Source organism: Mustelus asterias, chromosome 24 (assembly GCF_964213995.1).
Source record: "Mustelus asterias chromosome 24, sMusAst1.hap1.1, whole genome shotgun sequence".
NCBI lineage: Eukaryota > Metazoa > Chordata > Chondrichthyes > Carcharhiniformes > Triakidae > Mustelus > Mustelus asterias.
Genome location: NC_135824.1, coordinates 1,422,176 through 1,442,479, shown reverse-complemented (window position 1 = coordinate 1,442,479; position 20,304 = coordinate 1,422,176). Strand labels below are relative to the sequence as shown.

Sequence of the window (20,304 nt, the reverse complement as noted above, 5' to 3'; positions counted from 1 at the left end):
TAGCTCAGCTCGCAGAGGTGATTTGTGAGTGAGGGTATGGGCAGCAGAGCTTGAGATGAACTGACATTTATGAAGGATGCAAGGAATGAAATAACCACATCTCCAGCAAAAGCCAAAAGCAAACCCCACCAGTCTCTTACTCGGTCACAGAATACAGCACTGGTGAGTTACAAATAAAAATTAACATGCAATTGTCGCGAGAAGCCAGAACAAGATTAATTATTTAAACCAATCGAGAAGGTAGCAAGGGCTGGGACTTGAAATACTAACTGGGCAACACACAGGAGTGCTGGAATTGAGAGATTCAGCTCTCACTCACTCTTCCTCAATTAGTGACCGTCCCAGAATTGCTGGGAATACAGCTCTCTCAGGCAATGAGTTCAGTAACTCCTCCCTCCCAGCATGAACACGAGTGCTGGGCCAGGTTTTGGGGGAAAGAGTGTGAAATTTCTCCCATAATTCAGTCACCCAGTGAATGTGTCACAGCAACAGCAAGGAAACGTGAAGAGAAGATTTCTGGCTGCTTAAGATTGTAAACCGCTATTGAAGCGTCAATAAAACCCCTCTCATGTTTCACTTATTTAGGATTCTTCAGTCGATTGTAAACTAAACTATTGCTCAGTACAGCAGCCTGGTTGGAGATTTCTGGCCACATAATGAACATTGGACTTCACATTTCCCATCCTGTTAGTAAAGGCTCCACTTTGTTTCCCGTGTGTGTTGGAGCCACAGTTGAAAAGTGTAGAAGCTTGTTTCCCCAAGAGACAATTCCAGCTGTGCTAGGTTGGATCCACTCGTCTAAGATTGTGTTCTCTCCAGAAGCATTGTAAATATTAAACAAACAGCCCCTCCACCCTGCTTGCTCAAGATGCATCTACATATCAAAGTAGTCCATTTCACAATGCAAATTCTTTTCTGCCAGTCCGTTACACACAGACCAGGTCCAAGCTGTATTAAACTCAACTAACAATACTGAGTCAGGTATACCACAAGTCACACATTCAGGGTCAAGCCATCCATTTATCTGATCGCTATTCGAGGAAGAACATCCCATCTACATTAGCCTAACAGATCTACCACACACAAGACAGCCCTGAGAGATTTAAACCGAATTATAAGCTTTGTGCTGTAAACCCTTCATCTACAATGATCTCTTTTGCTCCTTGCAGAATCCTTTGCAGTGTAAAGCTTCACCGTCTCCCTCTATCTCAGGCAGGATTTATTCAGTAAGTCTGCTAAAGAAGCAAAGTCCTATGGCTAGCATGCTGCAGGCAGCTGGAATTGGCTGCATGAAAAGCACATGCTGCCAACACAAGAGCGCTATGCTAATATTTCATTTCCTCGTCTGTTAAACAATCTTTTTTAAATATGGTGCTTCCACATCTCCGGATTGTTTTTATCAGATGTCGTTGACCATGATATATGTATCCCTCAGCCAACATCACACAAAGTAATACGATCATTTATCCCATTGTTACTTATGGGACTTTCAGTACAAACTGGCTGCCACTCATTTCCCAAATTGCAAGTGATCTCACTTCTGCAGCTCAGACATAAGCCGTGACCACGAGTGACACACACACATTGGGCTGCACTAGACCATACCAACAGCACAGACTCGGATTGTCAAAGTGTGGTGACTTCAGCCAGGCTAATGAGGTTAGTTTGCTAGAGTATGAAAAGAGCTACCTGATGAATCTTAATTGATGGTTAAATCAGGGAGCCTCATGCTCCCTATTTAAAGCAGGTGTGTCAGACTCCCAGCCTGCATTCAGCAGGGAGCAACTGGAGAGCTGGCTGTGTACAGATGTATGGTGTAAATAAAGTAACTTGGTGATGGGACTTTCGCCCCTGTGGAATTATTACACAAAGGAAAAGCTCATCACTGGTTAAGGATCCTTGATTAATTTTATTTTAAAAATATATTTTAATAAAGGTATAATTTTTTTTGCAGTAGATAATGCTGCAAATAATCAGTTAATCCAACTGTTGCTTGTGCTTTTGCCAAAAGATCAATGATCAGAGGGCTAGATCTCAGCATGTTGTGATTGCAGAATCAAAACCGGATTAATTATATACTTGGTTAGCTCCCTTCAATTCTCTTCTGGTTCTTTCTCCACTTACAAGCACAAAATAGGATCAGGAATTGGCCATTCGGCCCCTCAAGTCTGCTCCTCCATTCAATAAGATCATGGCTGATCTGTTTAAGTTCCACATTCTCCATCTACCCTGGATAACCTTTGATTCCTTTGTCTAACAAGAATCTATCTACTTCTGCCTTAAAAATATTCAATGACCCCCACCTCCAAAAGCCTCAGGAAGAAAAATAAATTCTCCTCATCCCGGTCCTAAAAAGGATGACCTAATTTTAAAACTGTGCCCCCTGGTTCTGGACTCGCCCAGAGGGTGAGGGAACAGCCTTTCTTAAACTGCAGCAGGAACCCTTTCTACTAAAAACGGCAGAGCAAATCTCCAAGTGCAACCAAGGCCGGGATCATTTTCCAATGGGTCTCAGACTCCTTACCTCTCCATGTTCTTGAAGATGTTACACTTATCGTCCCGTGTGGTCAGTTGGAATGCCAGTGCGGCATGGTGGCTCTCCAACACTGCCGTATCGTTGTAAAGAAGCGCTAGTTCACTGCCCGCATTGCACAGGAAAGAGTTAGTCCTGCCGGGATGGTCCACATCGTGCACCGTGGCTGCAATGAGAGCTGCCACTTCGTCAGTCCGGTCCAAGCTTTGCTGAAAGATGGACAGAGTGCTCAAAACAACCTGAAGATGCTCTTGGCTGAAGAGCGAACAGTAAAATTTAAACAATAAAACAGACTGATTTCAGAATGGAGAGCTGATGTAGGGCTTTTTCCATCTGTATTCAGTTTAAAATGATGAAATGCAAAGTACACACAAGCACAAAAGGATACGCAGAATAATTATCTGTACATTTAAAAACATTTGTGCTCGTTTTGGTGAAAGCTAATGATCTGATTTTATACAATACACCTAGAATCATAGAGAAACCTTAAAACAAAAGGTGATTATTCAATCCATTGTGTCTCAGTGAAGACCAGCAACCCATCCCAACCCCACCTTCCACCACCATGAGTGGAATTCTTCATTAAGACACAAAAGGGACAGACATGAAAGTGGACCACGTCAACCGTGTTCCTCCTGAATGGTGCAGTAAGCTCCAGGGGCCAAATGGCTATTTAAAAAAAAATTATTTATGGGATGTAGACGTTGCTGGCTAGGTCAGCATTTCCTTTCCATCCCTAGTCGCCTTGAGGTGGTGGTGCTGAGCTGCCTTCTTGAACCACTGCAGTCCATGTGGTGTAGGTACACCCACAGTGCTGTTAGGGAGGAAGTTCCAGGAATTTGGCCCACTGACAGTGAAGGAACAGTGATATATTTCCAAGTCAGGATGGTGAGTGACTTGGCTGGGAACTTCCAGGTGGTGGTACTCCCATGTGTCTGCTGCCCTTGTTCTTCTAGATGGTAGAGGTCATGGGTCTGGATGGTGTAAAGGAGTCTTGGTGAGTTCCTGCAGTGCATATTGTTGATGGTACACACTGCTGCTACTGTGCGTAGTGGTTGAGGGATTGAATGTTTGTGGATGGGGTGCTAATCAAGCGGGCTGCTTCGTTCTGGACGGTGACAGAGTGTTGTCAGAGCTGCATTCATCCCGAGTGGAAAATATTCCCCCTCATTCCTGACTTGTGCCACTAGATGGTGGACTGACTTTGAGCTTTCTTCCTACTTCTGCTTTTACACCCTTTTAGGCAGCAAGTTCCAGACTCACCAGCTTCCGAGTAAAAAAAATGTTTCATCATCCTCTCCCTGCTCCTTCAATCAATGTCCCCTGATTTATGAGCCCGCTGTCAGGGTAAACAGAGTCTTTATTTGCTCAAGTAAGGCTTCCAATTGTGCGGATCTCAGCATCCTCTGTTCCGAGGAGAACAACCCCAGTCTAAACTTCTTTCATCACTAATAGATTCCAGTCTTGGCAATACCCTTGTCACTCCTTTTCACCCTCTCTAGTGCTACCACAACCTTCCTGTAATGCAGTGACCAGAACTGTACACAGTACTCAAGCTGTGATCCAACTAATATCATATGGCCCTGCAGTTAGTTTCCATTGCAGAACTCACCCCCCAACACCATTATGGCAGCAACATCACCAACAGAGCCTGCAGCAGTTAGAAACATGGAAAAACTACAGCACAAAACAGGCCCTTCAGCCCCACAAGTTGTGCTGAACATATCCCTACCTTTTAGGCCTACCTATAACCCTCCATCCTATTAAGTCCCATGTACTCATCCAGGAGTCTCTTAAAAGACCCTATTGAGTTTGCCTCCACCACCACTGACGGCAGCCGATTCCACTCGCCCACCACCCTGTGTGTGTGAAAAACTTCCCCCTAACATTTCCCCTGTACCTACCCCCCAGCACCTTAAACCCGTGTCCTCTCGTAGCAGCCATTTCCACCCTGGGAAAAAGCCTCAGAGTCCACCCGATTTAGAAGTTCTAGAAGGTCCAACATCAGCTGTTCAGGGCAATAAATGCTGATCTACTAGGCAAAACCCTGTTCGAATCCAGGCTTTCAGAATTAATTACCCCTAATTCTCAAGTTCTGAAATCATTCAGAGTGATAATCCTTATTAGTGACAGTGGTTATATTTTATTCCATGTAAGCAAGACTTCACACATATTAATATCTGAGCAGTTGTATTAAAGCACAACAGCTTTACTATTATATCCTATAACCACTCCCTGGTGGTCACATCAGTCAATGTGACACAGGAGATCTCCACAACGTCTGCACTCGGGGAATCCTCATACAACAAACCCTGTGGGAGACCATTTTAACCCAATCATTACCTTGCCATTATTTATTACAAAAGATGTCATTTAACCATCAGCCTTCCCAAACCCTGGACAGATGTTCAATCTCTGACTTCTCAAGCGCAGAATCCCAGCAGTTCACAAATATTTCAATGTCAGGCTTGACTAAAGCAATAACACGGTGGTCTGGGTGCTCAGCTATTCTCCCTGGGCCCAGACATATCTCGGCCTCAGACTCCGCTAGGCATTTATCTTTCACTCTCCTAGAAGGCTGCCTGTTTAAGCATTCCGCTAGATTTCTGAAGTGTACCCATTGTCACTGATTAACTGAATCTTACAAAGAAATGCGCAGTTATAGTACATTAGTTAGTTTTTGTTAATTAGCAAGACAGCCAAGGTAAGGATCTTCCAGGATTCTTACAGACCACATCCCAAGAACATGTTTTTTAAAATCAGTATTGTTGTCACAGGGTGAGGAAGGTCACCGGGAGGAGAAGGTCCTTTTGAAGGAATGGAAATTTTCTTTGAGAAAATGTCCTAACTCACCTTAACTCTTTCCTTACAGAGGAAATAAGCAGTTGCATGCAGCACATCTGCAGAATGCGTCGAGTTGTGGTAGGAATTCGAGGAGTGGTAATTTGCTTCAATAACTTGTAACCAGGAGCGTAATACTGACTCAGAACAGTTTAAAAATTCACAAACTCCAAAGCGCGAAAATGTTTTCAGCCCAAGGTAGACCAGAGGCCTAGATAAAAGGATGAGAGGTTTAGAGAGGATGTCTGCTAACAGGTTTTATTTTGTCATGGACTAAGAATTGGACATATCCATTTGTATAATTCCTCAGATTAAATCCTTTTCCTGCTCTTCTTCCCCCCGAACCACAAATCTTGATCCAAAATGATTACAGGACAGTACCAAAGGAATTTTAGGAAAACCTTGCTTCATGAAGTCATAGAGTCATAGAGGTTTACAGCATGGAAACAGGCCCTTCGGCCCAACTTGTCTATGCCGCCCTTTTTTTAAAAAAAAACCCTAAACTAATCCCAATTGCCCGCATTTGGCCCATATCCCTCTATTCCCATCTTACCCATGTAACTATCTAAATGCTTTTTAAAAGACAAAATTGTACCCACTTCTACTACTACCTCTGGCAGCTTGTTCCAGACACTCACCACCCTCTGAAAAAATTGCCCCTCTGGACACTTTTGTATCTCTCCCCTCTCACCTTAAACCTATGCTCTCTAGTTTTAGACTCCCCTACCTTTGGGAAAAGATATTGACTATCTAGCTGATCTTTGCCCCTCATTATTTTATAGACCTCTATAAGGTCTATAAAAGTCCTAAGCCTTTCTATGAACCTTAGGGAAAGACTCTTCCATGAAAGTACTCTTCCATGTAAATCTCTGGCTAACAATTCACCCGAGGCTCCAAGCCAAGAGTCCTATTGTTTAGTGACGCAGATCAGTTCACTAACTTGGCCAATCAATCGACATCACAAATCGTCAGCTATTAACCAGCATTCCAAACTTCAAGCAAGTGCTGCCTTCAATATTCTTACAACAAACACAGCTACAAATGCAAATAAGTATTACCGACAGTGCTCCAATTACATTGATGCACAAGGAGAGTCATCACATCCAAATCTGTTGAAGCTGCAAACTCTGAACAGCCTCAAGGCTAGATACTGATTACCTGGCATGGCTGGCCATATTCAACTGAATTTGGGTAATGAATAGTGCTCAGGATTAGAAGGCAGCAAAAGCACCATGGTCCCAGATGGCCATGGGCTGCTCTTGCCTTTGAGGAGGAGAGCTGACTGGTGGTGATTTAACCCGAGGGGGTGAGGGAGAAGGTTGAGAAGGTGGGGCCTACATGAACAACCACAGCCAGTATGGGAATTGAACCCACACTGTTGGCCTCGCTTTGCATCATAAAGCGGCTGACCAGCCAACTGAGCTAAACCGAGCCCCAAGGCACTAATCCAATCACGAGTTCAGAAATGATTTCCACTTAGGCCAGAGTTTGTTCCAGGTTTGACACTGCCACATTACAGTGTGCTAGGCATTTATACCTCATGTTAGCATCCGATATCTGTAACCAATCCAAAGGGGTTTGAGTGAAAATAGCCATTAGTTATTGGGAGACATGTTCTCAAAGAACCATATCACAATGCACATTTAGAAAGAACTGGACTAGTCGCAATAAACACCAGCGTATTCCCACAACTCTGTCAATGGGATAAAACATCCCCAAGTGCTTCACAGGAACATTATAAAAGAAAAATTGATATGGAGCCACAGGAGGCAATATGATGGCAAATGACCAAAGCTTGGTCAAAGAAGTACGTTTTAAGGGGAAGGTGGGGTGGAGAGAGAAAGAGATGGGGAGGAGGGTGGGGGGGAAGAGAGGAGAGCTGGAGTGAGGGGTGTAGAGGATAAGTGAAGGCACGGCTGCCAGTGGTGGCAAGATTAAAATCGGGGTGTTCAAGAGGCTAGGATTAGACAAAATAAAGTTTGAGATGGCTAGAAATGAGACTGATGTTACCTTGAAAGATATCAATTTGCATTTATATAGCACCGTTAACATGAGGGGGCAAGGTCACATTGAAGAGGTGGGCTTGATGGGGACAGTGGTAGGCACTGCCAGGGCAGGGAGTACAACCAAGGCAAGGGCAGAGATGGGTATGGACCCAGGCTGCTAGACTCAGATGTTAAGAGTGAGAATGGGGAATGATCCCACTGGTGAAATGGGAAGTGAAATATTTAATATGAAGCCTGTTACAAGTTTATGAGGTCACAAAGACATCCTCTTGCCAGAATCCCCCCCCCCCCCCGGGTGAAACAACAGGAACGGCTGTACATTGAGTGATGAAGAGGCCCCACTCCACACACCCGTTCCCCAATGGGAGATCAGAAAGTGAATGCATTTTATTGACCCTGTTTCTGACAAGTCGGTTCTGCTGCCGCAGTGACTGATCTACACGATTGTATCACTCACCGTCACTCCCATTTATATACTTCCTCGGATTTAAGTCTTGTAATAAGACATTCACTCGATAACAACTTTCCAAAAATATGAGCTGAACTGTGACATTCCAATTCTTCAAAGCGGCCCAGTTTAACCAGCTGCAGGATCAGATCATTTTCACCATTCTGATATCTAACCATGATCAGTTCCAGTCTCTTCCCAACCTGCTGATTACTCCAATAATTTAAATTTACCTTTTGTGTGTTGCAGCCTCCAATTCAAATATATCAAAGTCCCAGGAATCCTCATTTTCCATGGTTTCCGTTATCCTCGGGGGAATATCGTGTAGCGAGGCAGGAATATGGAAATGAGCGTGAATAGTATGGGCATCTGAAGCAAAAAGACACACAAAGAAAATCAGTCATCAAAGGATCACAATAAACCACACGTAAATCACCAAAGGAATAGTTATATATAGTTTGAGTTTATAATGACAGGAACAGAGGAAAACACAGCAAGTTGCACAGATGGGAGCAGGAAGTTACAGCGAGACATTGACAGACAGGAACTCAATGTTGAGAAGTGAGATTGTGTGTTTAGGATCCTGAGAAACAGAAGTCAGAATATTTTATTAATGGTGAATAAGGTCACACATTATTTAAGTACATTAGGAGAGAAAGTCTAGGCTTATTACTCAAAGTCAAGCTGTGGGAAAGATACTGGTGTCTGTCATTAAGGAAAGTGTAACTAAGCATTTGAACAAAAAATGAGCTAATCAGAGAGCCAGCTTTATTCTACTTTGGGTGAGTGCGTCTAACGAATTGAGTTGAATCTGAAGAGATGAGAGTAGTGGGTTAAGGCTGTGTCTATGAATGCTATTTAGATGGATTTCCAGAAGGCATTTGACAAGGTTCTATATCTGAGATTGATAATGAAAATGAGAACACAATTTGAGGCAGCTTAGGTTTGGATTAGCATTGGTTAGGAGGTAGGGAGGGTACAGTACGCAGGGGTAATGGGTATATACTCAAAGTGACAGGATGTGATGAGTGGTGTTTCCACCTCCCCCCACCCTCCGCATCAAGAAGAAGCTACATTGGGGACCCCACTTTATAGCAGATTCCTAAATGGCTAGCTAAACGGTTAGAGAGCTGTATATATATGTTCCCTGATCAGACTAATTTAAGTGAAACAGTAAGTTAAGGGAATAGAGAGATTAAGTGAGTGCACAAAACTAGCAGATGGAAGTTCAATGTGGGAAAGCGAGACATTACCCATTTTGGATCAGCAAGGTAGCGCAGAGTAGCGAGGAGCTAGGAATGTGGATAAACAGAACAATTTACAGATAGAACAGAGAAATGGGGAGTTCTGTCTTTGAAGAGAAGGATGACAGATTGGATTTCAAAATCACATGGGGTCAGAACAAAGTAGGTTGAGAGAAACTGTTCCCATTGGTCAGAGGATCCAGAACCAGAAGATTTAAGATAATTGGCAAAGAAGCAACGAGGGAAAACTGTTTGACACGGCGAATGGTCAGGATCTGGGATTCACACAGCGAATGGTCAGGATCTGGGATTCACTGTCCAAGTGTGTGGTGGAGGCTTCCTAAAGGGAATGGAATCTCTTTTTAATTCATTCAAGGGATGTGGTGTCACTGGCATTTATTGCCCATCCCTACCGCTCTCAAGGTCAAACTCTGAGTTTTTTTGGAGCTGCATTCATCCTGGTAAGTGGAAAGAATTTCATCAAACTCCTGACTTGTGCCTAGTAGATGGTGGATAGGCTTTGGGGAGTCAGGAGGTGAGTTACTCGCCGCAGTATTCCTAGCCTCTGATCTGCTCTTGTAGCCACTGTGTTTATATAGCTAGTCCAGTTCAGTTTCTGGTCAATGGTAACCCCCCCCCACCAAAGATGTGGATATTAGGGGATTCAGCAATGGCAATGCCATTGAATGACAAGGGGTTATAGTTAGATTTTCTCTTGAGATGGTCATTGCCTGGCACTTGTGTGGCGTGAATGTTACTTACTAAATTGTAGTCGAGTAGAATTCTGCTGTTGCCCCATGCCCCTCATGGATGCCCAGTCTTAAGTTGCTAAATCTGTTCAAAATCTATCCCATTTAGCACAGTGGCAGTGCCACACAACTCAATTTGAAGATGGGACTTTGTGTTCACACTGTGCGGGCAGCACGGTGGCAGAGTGGTTAACACTGCTGCCTCATAGCACCAGGGACCCGGGTTTGATTCCCGGCTTGGGCCACTGTCCATGTGGGGCAAATGCTCACAACATGGGGGAAAATAATTGAGTGAAATCTGGAACTCGGCCTCTGACCAAGCCTCAAAAAGGTCAAACAAAAATATGAGGTTATGGAACCAAGGCAGATAGACAAGAGTTAAATATACAGATCAGACATGAGCTACTGAATGGTAGAACAACCCAGAGGGGCTGAATGGCCCACTCCTGTTATCGCAAGACTAAAAACTGTGGAGGAATAAAGGAATTTTGATGTGCAACTATACAAAATATTAAATATTCATGGACAAGTGCAAAATATAATCAGAAAGGCCAATGGAAATGTCGCTCCTTATCTTAAAGGGAACTAAAATACAGAAATGAGGAGGTGATGCGTCTGTTGTACAAAGCATTGGTCACATTCCAGCTGCGAATGTGTTCAGGAAGAACATACTGCCTTGAGGGGTTTAGTACAGATTCACTAGAGCACCAATGGGATTTAAAGGGTTATAATGGAGTTCCATAAATTTTGGGGTTTAGGAAGTTGTAGGTGATCGAATCAATTAATTTTAAGGCAATATTGTTGTCCTTCTCTTTATAGATTTGCCATTGGCCCTCACTGAAAAATCCCTGACCCCACTGCCCTTGCAAAACCTCTGTTTCCTTTCCAAAATCCTTGAATGTATTGTCACCTTCCAAACCGGGGTCCATCTTTTCCAGAACTCCATGCTTAAACCCCTCCAATCAGGTTACCACCCCTGCTACAGCACCCAAACAGTTCTTACCAAAGTCACAAATGACATCCTATCCAACTGTGACAAAGGTAAACTTCCCCTCTGGTCCTGTCTGCAGCTTTTGCATGGCTGGCCACATCATTCTCCTCCTACACATGCACTACCATGCGGTTCCGCACTTATCTAATTGTAGCCAGTGTATCATTTGCAATGGTTTCCTTTTTTGTTCCCACACTGTTACCTCTGGTGTCCTCCAAGCGTCTATCGCTTTTCCCTTCTCATTTCTCATCTACACGATACCCCTTTGAGACATCAGAAAGCACTGTTAGTTTCCACACGTACGTTGCCGACACTCAGCTCGACCTCACCACCCTGTCTCGACTCCTCCACTCTTGCTAAAATTATCCGACTGCTCATCTGACATCTAATACTGGATCAACAAAAACTCCCACCAAATAAGTACTGAAAAGCTGAAGCCATAGTTTGGAGCAAGTAATGAAAACTATGTTCCCTCGATACCAACTCCATCCCTCTCCATAGCAACAGTCCTTAATCAAACCAGTCTGCCCATAACCTCGGTGTCACATTAAATCCCCAAGATCTGTCATGAGCTCATTGAATGGCAGAGCAGACCCGATGGGCCAAATGGTCTACATCTGCTCCTATATCTTATGGTCAAACTCTGCTGCTTGCATTTTAACTTGCACCAAGTCCTATTCCTTTATCACCCTTGTGCTTGCTGACCTGTACTGACTCTCAGTTAAGTAACATCTTGTTGTTAAAACTCCTCCACTGCCACACCCCTCCCCAATCTTTGTCACCTCCTCCAGCCCCACCGCTCTCACATATCTGCTCATTAAATTCAGGTTTCCGGAGCAGCCCCAATCTTAATCACTCCAACATCAGTGACTGCACCTTCAGCTGCCTGGAGCCTAAACTCTGGAATTCCCTCCCTAAACTTCTCCACCTCACTTTCCTCCTTTAAGACACTCCTTAAAACCTCTCTCTTTGACAAGCTTTTGGTCATCTGACCTAATATCCCCTTATGCAGCATGATGTCATTATTGTTTGATAGTTGCTCCAATGAAGTGCTGGGGGATGTTTTGTTACATTAAAGGCCCTATATCAGTACAATATGTTTTTGTTTAAGGGATTTGATTGGGTAGATGCAAAGAACTGCTTTCCGCTGGGAGGGGCTTCAGAACAAAGGACATAATTTTAAAATGAATGCAAGGCCACTTAGCAGCGACTGCTTTCTGCCCACACAGAGGCTATTGGAAATCTAGAACTTTCTCCCCAAAGGCTCAAAACAGAGATTAACAAATGAGGTTTGGATGTGAAGGAATATGAAGCAAAGGCCAGTATACGGGGTTCGATCAATTACTGTCTAATAAATGGCAGGACAGAGTGGAGGAGCTTTGTCTCTTCATTTATTGCATCAATACTTGCACATTAGAAATTGAAAGGCAATAAAATCCACGAGAAAAATACAAACATATGTATTAGGAGCAGGAGGCGGCCACTCGGCCCCTCGAGCCTGTCCCAGCATTCATTAAGATCATGGCTGATCGGATTGTAACCTCAACTCCACATTCCCACCTATCCCTGATAACCTTCCACTTCTTGTTAATTGAGAATTAATCTAGCCCTGCCTTAAATTTCCCCCAAAATCGGATATTAACTCCAAAGGTCACTCTAGCTGGAAGAGTCCGACTTACTTTTGGTGAAGATATATTCATTTCCAGACAGTCTCCGCAAACCATCCTGTAGGTAGCAAGAGAGGAGAATTAGAGCAGTCACACGATTACCAACAAGCTGCTACAATAGCCTCTGATAAAATTCCACCCACGTCATGTTTATAAGAATGAGATTGTGAAATATAGGAGTAGCCATTCAGCCCCTCGAGCATGCTCCGCCCGCCACCATTCAATATATTCGTGCTAATCCGAATATGGCCTTAAATGCACTTTCCTGCCTGTTCCCCCATAACCCTGAACTCCCTTGACGATCAAAAATCTGTCTAACTCAACTACAAGAGGGCACAGGTTTAAGGTGAGAGGTGGTAAGTTTAGGGGAGACATGCGGGGAAAGTTTTTCCACAGAGGGTGGTGGGTGCCTGGGACACACTGCCAGTGGAGGTGGTGGAAGCAGGCACGTTAGCAACATTCAAAGTGTATCTTGACAGACATGAATAGGAGATGAACAGGGATAGAAACCACATATCAGCGCAGGCTTGGTGGGCTGAAGGGCCTGTCCCTGTGCTGTAATGTTCTTTGAATATACTGAATGAGCCAGTCTCCACTGCTCTCTGGGGAAGATTATTCCAAACATTATGCTGCACCCGCATGCTAACTTTTTGTGATTCATGTATAATACCCAGATCCCTCCGTGCTGCAGAGTTGTGCACTCCATCTCTTTTGTTTTAATTCACTTGTGGGACGTGGGCGTCACTGGCTGGCTAGCATTTATTGCCCATCCCTAGTTGCCCTTGAACTGAGTGGCTTGCTAGGCCATTTCAGGGGGCAGTTGAGAGTCAACCATATTGCTGTGGCTCTAGTCACATGCCCAGATGAGGTAAGGATGGCAGATTTCCTTCCCTAAAGGACATTAGTGAACCAGATGGGCTTTTCCGACAATTGTCAATGGTCTCATGGTCATCAGTAGATTCTTAATTCCAGATTTTTAAAAAATTGAATTCAAATTCTACTGTCTGCCGTGGCGGGATTCGAACCCCAGTCCCCAAAACATTAGCTGAGTTTCTGGATTAATAGTCCAGCGATAATACCACTCGGCCATCGCCTCCCCTCTCTACTTAAATAATATTATGCTTTCCTAGTCTTCCTGTCAAAATGGACAACTTCATATTTTCTCAGATTATATTCCATCTGCTAATTTTTTGCCCACTCACCTAACCTGTCTGTGCCTCTTGACAGGCCCTTTGTATCCTCCTCACAGCTTACTTTCCTATCCATCTTTAGTCTTCAGCAAATTTGGCCAGAAACACACTCTGGTCCTTCATCCAAGTCATTAATATAGATTGCAAATAATTGAGGCCCTGGCACTTATCGCTGTGGCATTCCATTAGTTCCAACTTGCTAACCTGAAAAAGATCCAGTTATCTATAACTCTATTTCTTGATCGCTAATCAATCCCTGCAAATCCCAACACCATGAGTTCTTATCTTGCTTAATAATGTTTTTTGTTTTCTGTCTTAAGTGGTAAGTTTGGGAGCCCAGCTATTGGGATGCTGAGTAAATAGTTCAGTAGTTTATGCCCGAGTGTGTTAGTTAGTGAACAGGAGATGCTCATTTCAACAGAACTGCAATCACTCAATTTGCAAGTTCAATGTTTCACATCTTTGCCACCTATTTGTATCGAATAAACCTGCAGTGAACACAAAAAGAGAGAGACTATAACATCTGGGAACCAAAAGCACTGAAGACTTGTTGAACACACTTCAGTCTCAAGTCAGTCTTCTCAAAAGAATAATCAACAGAAATTAATTAAGAACATAAGAAATAGGAGCAGGAGTAGGCCATCTGGCCCTTCGAGCCTACCCCGCCATTCAACAAGATCATGGCTGATCTGAAGTGGATCAGTTTCACTTACCCACCTGCTCCCCATAACCCCTAATTCCCTTATCGATCAGAAAACTATCTACCCGTGATTTAAACATATTCAACGAGGAAGCCTCCACCACTTCAATGGGCAGAGAATTCCAGAGGTTCACCACCCTCTGAGAGAAGAAGTTCCCCCTCAACTCTGTTCTGAACTGGCCCCCCCTTATTTTGAGGCTGTGCCCTCTAGTTCTGGTTTCCCTTCTAAGTGGAAAGAATCTCTCCACCTCTACCCTATCCAGCCCCTTCATTATCTTTCATCCGTAACATTTTAAAGAAACGCTCTGGTGTTATGTTTTAGATTTAATTCAATGTTAATCACCTTGTGATAATCAAATCCAAATGGCAGCTGCTCAGCAAGAGCTCCCGGCTGCCCCACACTCTGTGCATTAGCACTGGTTGGTCAGGGCTCCACTGAGGTCATATTTAGAGTGTTAGCTTTTACCCCATTTACTGCCCTATGGCCCTCGGACTCTCCAGCCCTCCTGAAGTCATTTTTCATGCCTCAGCCTCACCAAGAAGTGTTGGCAGACCTTTCGACTGTGGAGGGCCAATCTTCTTCTCTGCATGTCTCTAGACACGAGCAGCTGAGGTCACCTGATAACATTCAGGATCAAGAATCTTGGCTAATTTTCTTCCTTTCTCTCCCATTACACAAAGCTCCGGCTTGTGTTTAGTAATGCACAGTATTTAGATGGGCGTTAATGCGCCAGAATAGAAAAACAAAGGTCCACAAGGACAAAAGGGATTGGTAGTGTGCCTTGGCAAAGACCCTCACACTTGGTGGCTAACTGCTCATGGGGGGGATTCAAATTGTTGAGCAGAAGCTGCAGGACCACTTTCTGGAAAATCACAGATGGTTAAGGTACAGCCCTGACGCAGACCATTCAGCCCAACAATCTGGAACTCAGCAGTGGGATGCAAGTCACCAGTTAGCCCACATTTAAAAAACTCTACTGTTAAACCCAGAATCAGCTGGAGCAAAATGGAGACTGGGAAAATGTGGAATTGGGAACTGATGAAGAAATGAAAGCAGAGATTTGCATTTAAAAAGCGCTTTTCACAACCATCAACAACCCAAAGTGCTTTAGAACGAAGTGCTTCTGAAGTATGGTCACTGTTGCAGGAAATGTGGCAGTCAATTTCTGCACAGGCAGATCCCACTAACAGAATGCGACAGGAACCAGATCATTTTTCTTTTAGCAGAGATAAATATTGGTACGGTCACAGGGATAACTCCCTCATTCTTCTTCAAAATAGTGCCCTGGGATCTCTTATGCCCACCAGAGGATATACAGGTCTCAATTTGACATCCTGAAAGATAGCACCTCTGACAGTGCAGCACTCTCTCAGTGTTGTACTGGCCTCTCAGCATTCCTATGGTCAATTCCCCGGAGTAGGACTTGGACCGACAATCTTCAGAACTAGAGATGAGTGTGCTAACAACTCAGTGAAGAGAAGAAATCAAGCAGGGCACCTGTAACAAAGGCTTGAACAACTTCATCTGATTCCTACATTTCCAATATTACAGGTGCCTCTCACACGCCTTTCCACACGGATATCCCCATACATGTAAACCCAGTCTAACAAAACTGCAAAATGATTCTGAAAGACGTAGTTTAAACTGAGCTTACAGACATCAGCCCGTCGACCAGGTCACTGGCATGTGGGTCATCATCCTTGTTTCCAAGCTGTGGGGAGTACAGTTCTGTGGTTCGGAGGATCTCTAGCACACGATCTAAAGCTTCAGCCACTGGCTCGGAGCTGCTCTCTTGTGCCACATTTATGATATTTATTACCTTAAAAATAAAGTTTAATAAAAAGAATCCCATTAGGAACGTAGAATAAAAGCTTCACGTTGGAGTTATTTACAATCAGCTGCTGGAAAACAGTCTCACTGACTTTTAATTGGGACTACAATGGAGAACAACACTTAGCCAAGGCTGGCATCAGAGCACACACATCAACCATCCCACTCACCGCTAAGCAGTACATTCTCAAAACACCACTAAAAACTGGAAAATTTCATTGATGGAAATATTTAAATGCTAGACTGTATTGCATTACTTGAATATTGGATTTCCGATTCAATTCTACCTTGGTAATGGGAGCTTCAATGGTCATGGAATGTATCCTAGCAATAGAGGATCTTCTGGGCTGGGAGCTACCTGTGAATGAACAGAACGAAAGATTAGTAAATATAAGAGTCTGTGGGATTTCTTTCCCAGAGAGTAATGGAGGCAGGGTCGTTGAATATTTTTAAAGGCAGAGTTAGATAGATACTTCATTGTCAAGGGAGTCAAAGATTATAGGGGTAGACTGGAAAGTAGAGACAAGGCCCCCATCAGATTAGTCACGTTCTTATTAAATGAATGAGGGGCTGAATGGCCTACTCCTGTTACTAATGTGTGTTCTGAATAGAACTTATGTGGATGGCATATTTCACAATATTTCTCCATTCTACATAAGATGCAAATAAAGTGCTTTGGTGACCTCCACAACCAAAAGGATGAAAGGATCTCAGTACATTCAAAAACACGACACTACCAAAAACTAGGTGGTTATTTAGACACCAGTAAACCAGTCAGCTCACAGGTCTGCTACAAGGCCATTCGATTCCAATTCCTGAGGGGCCTCCCTGCAGCTCAAACCCAGTAAACAGATTGGTTGGTTGGACATTGGCAAATACAAGTCCATAACCAGCCACTAGAAGTGGGAAAGCAGGCCAGAGTGTTCTTTGTCCTTTGCTTGCCTTACTCCCATGTTATAAGTCAAGTTAGAAAACTAGAAAACACTTAGCTCAAAAGTATTGATATATATGGAACACTCCAGAAACCGTGGTGAACTAAGGGTGAAAATGAGGAACTCAAATATTATTAGGAAAGTAGCTGCACTGGATAAATTTGTGGAACTGAAAAGTTAACAAAAGGGTACGATTGGATGGCCTGCATCCTTAATGCTGAATCTTAAATCTGAGAGACGTGCTGGTTGGGTGCATTGACCCGAATAGGCGCTGGTCTGTGGCGACTAGGGGAATTTCACAATAACTTCATTGCAGTGTTAATGTAAGCCTTACTTGTGACTAATAAATAAACTTTAACTTTAAAGAAGTAGCTGCAGAGTGGAGTTTTCCAAAATTGGATCTTCCAAAATTCCCGATTCTAGAACTGTTCCCATTGGGTTGGAAAGTAACAAATGTAACTCAGCTATTCACAAAAGGAGGGAGAGAGAAAACTGTTGAGTATATTGAAGAGAGATGAATCATTTTTTAGATACTAAGTGCAGAAACATGGATACATTCCAGGAAAATGGAGTTCAGGTCGATGATCAGCCATGATCGTTTTGAATGGTGGAGCAGGTTTGAAGGGCCGAATGGCCAATTTCTGCTCCTATTTCTTATAGAAGGTTTACTGTTACTTTTTGGTAAGGCCTTTGTGATGCTAGTGTGCCTTTAAGAATTTTGTTTTAATCATGTTCTCTGCAGTTATAAGCAGCTTTGGTTTTTTTCCATTGTTGCTGAGCTGTCTGCTTAGCAACCCTTTGACTGCTGCTTCAATGGTTAAAATGGGGTTTTGGTTATTTTTACTCAGGGCCTCAGGTACTTTCTGGGATTTTTTATGACCTTGAATTGTTAGGGGGAAGAATGATCGACAGGTCAGGTGAAAGGAGCTCTTTCATTTTCAGTATTGGGCTGTTGGCTGCTGTTTAGTTTAGAAGGTGTTTGGACATCAGACTGAAAAGCAGCGTTTCTGTGTTTCTCTCTCCCTGGTACTGTAAATTCTGCTGGCCAGCTGGAAGCAGGTCTCCTTGCCTTCCTGAAGTGAATATTCTGCTGTCGCTTGTTTGCTAGCTAGTACCTGGAGTCTCTCTCTCCCTGGTGTTTTGGGAAGCTGTTTTGACCTCAAGCTTGTCTGTGTGTACCAAGAGGCTGCTGGAAGTTACAAGGCTGGGAAGTCAGAATTTCAATTCTCCAACATAGGGACTAAGTTCCAGCATCACGTGAGCATTCGTATTTTCTGTACTAAATCTGTGGCAAGGGTTTTATTTATGGAGGTTTGTTTGCCTGGAACAGTATTTAGCTGTTAAGGTTTATACAATATCTTGGGGGTTTTTGTGTGTTTGTAATTGGTAAAAGTTATTGATATATGTTAACTGTATTCTTAAATAAACTTTGTTTGATAAAAGCTCCTTAGTGGGTCAGTTGAATCATAGCTGAAGTGAAGCACCTCACTTTGACCCAAGTCAAATTCAAATTGCTACATTTATGATCCAGGCGGACTTCATAAAACACTTTGGAGTTTCTGACCTGAATTATAACAGCCTTAAAAAGTATTTTTACTTTTTTAACCATATTGTAGTCTTGACTGATGCTTTCCAAAATCACCCACTTCACAAACACATTTAGAGATAAATTGATAGCAGACGTTGTGACCTTTTGGCACTTAACATACCATCACTGCCCCGTGAAGTGTTGGATCGGACGTCTGAACTTTTCCTCCTGTCTTTATGTTTACAAGTGTGGATATCTGTAAAGGGAGCAATGAACTATTAAACCAGATAGAACAAAATCTCCCCCTTTCATCCCCCTCCAATTCTCATATCCACCTCCTCCTGACAATGGGATGCTGCAGTCAAGTTCTCTTATCTGCTTGGATATCACTAACAGCAATGCTTATCCGACCACTCATTCTTCCCTTCCACCTACATGCACCTAATAAAAGACCAAAAACATATCTGACTTAAAAGTATCATTGCCAAGACTTGGTTTCGAAATGGGCACTGGAGTTCAGTGTTGGATACTTCAGCTAACATCAATAGGCAGAACCATCAACTTGCAGAATAGTGGTTATGAACCTAACCTTAACAATCCATTACAGTTCCTCCATCGGGGACAGAGAGTTGTTTGTTCATCTACATTGCTAAAATAGTTTGAATGGTTTTGATGATTTCTCCTTATTTACTAAGTCTCCAGTGGTGAAGGGGTCAGTAACCAGGGGATACGGATTTAAGGCCATTGGCAAAAGAACCAGAAGATGATGGAAATTTTTTTTTAAAAACCCAGCGTGTTTCTGTGTTCTGGGATGTGTTGGTGCCGGAGGGTGGAAACAGAGTCAATAAGGGGGGGGGTTGTGGGGGGTGCAACTAATTGGATAACTTTCAAGGAGCTAGCACTAACAGGATGGGCTGAAGAGCTTTGCTGCACTCTATCATTTTACAATTCTATGAAAATATTTAATTTCAGAAAAAACTCATTTAGTTGTCAGTTAGCTTCTTTTTTTCAGAACAAGTACCCCTTCAGCACTTGGAATAAACTCTGAACTGGCCTGCGTCAGGAGTGTTTTTCTGAAACCTTCTATTGATATCAAACTGTAAAGATTCCAATCAACCTAAACCAACTCGTACTTCAGTTGGAAAGCTGCACAATAAACCAATGCTCACATCTCAACTGTATTGGACAACATGGTGGCACAGTGGTTAGCACAGCTGCCTAACAGCGCCAGGGACCCGGGTTCAATTCCCAGCTTGGGTCACTGTCTGTGTGGAGTCTGCATGTTCTCCCCGTGCCTGCATGGATTTCCTCCCACAGTCCAAAGATGTGCAGGTGAGGTGGACTGGCCATGCTAAATTGCCCCTTAGTGTCCCAAGATATGTAGGTTAGATGGATTAGCCATGGTAAAATGTGCAGGGCTACGGGGATAGGGCCTCGGTAAGACACTGTCAGAGTCAGTGCAGACCCGATGGGCTGAATGCCTCCTTCTGTACTGTAGGGGTTCCATGATCTGAAAGACAATTACTGTCACATTCATCGAGTAACCTACACACTGTCTGCTCATCTTCTCCACACCAAACAACAGATTTTCCAAGATCTACATTGAGAGTATTTAAAAGGTAAAGAAAAAACCTGCCCGTGTTC

General features: G+C 43.4%; 1 protein-coding gene across 1 annotated transcript in view; it reads right to left on the bottom strand.

Annotated features, from left to right (window-relative positions):
* The window catches only part of pde8a (phosphodiesterase 8A), a 120,529-nt gene that overhangs the window by 8,890 nt on the left and 91,335 nt on the right, over nucleotides 1-20,304 (bottom strand). The window contains exons 12-18 of the mRNA XM_078241125.1: nucleotides 18,842-18,916; nucleotides 16,488-16,558; nucleotides 16,025-16,189; nucleotides 12,492-12,537; nucleotides 8,062-8,197; nucleotides 5,387-5,585; nucleotides 2,525-2,742 (exon numbers count right to left, since the gene is read on the bottom strand). Coding sequence (XP_078097251.1) covers nucleotides 2,525-2,742; nucleotides 5,387-5,585; nucleotides 8,062-8,197; nucleotides 12,492-12,537; nucleotides 16,025-16,189; nucleotides 16,488-16,558; nucleotides 18,842-18,916 — 910 coding nt within the window. The remainder of the gene's footprint in view (nucleotides 1-2,524; nucleotides 2,743-5,386; nucleotides 5,586-8,061; nucleotides 8,198-12,491; nucleotides 12,538-16,024; nucleotides 16,190-16,487; nucleotides 16,559-18,841; nucleotides 18,917-20,304) is intronic.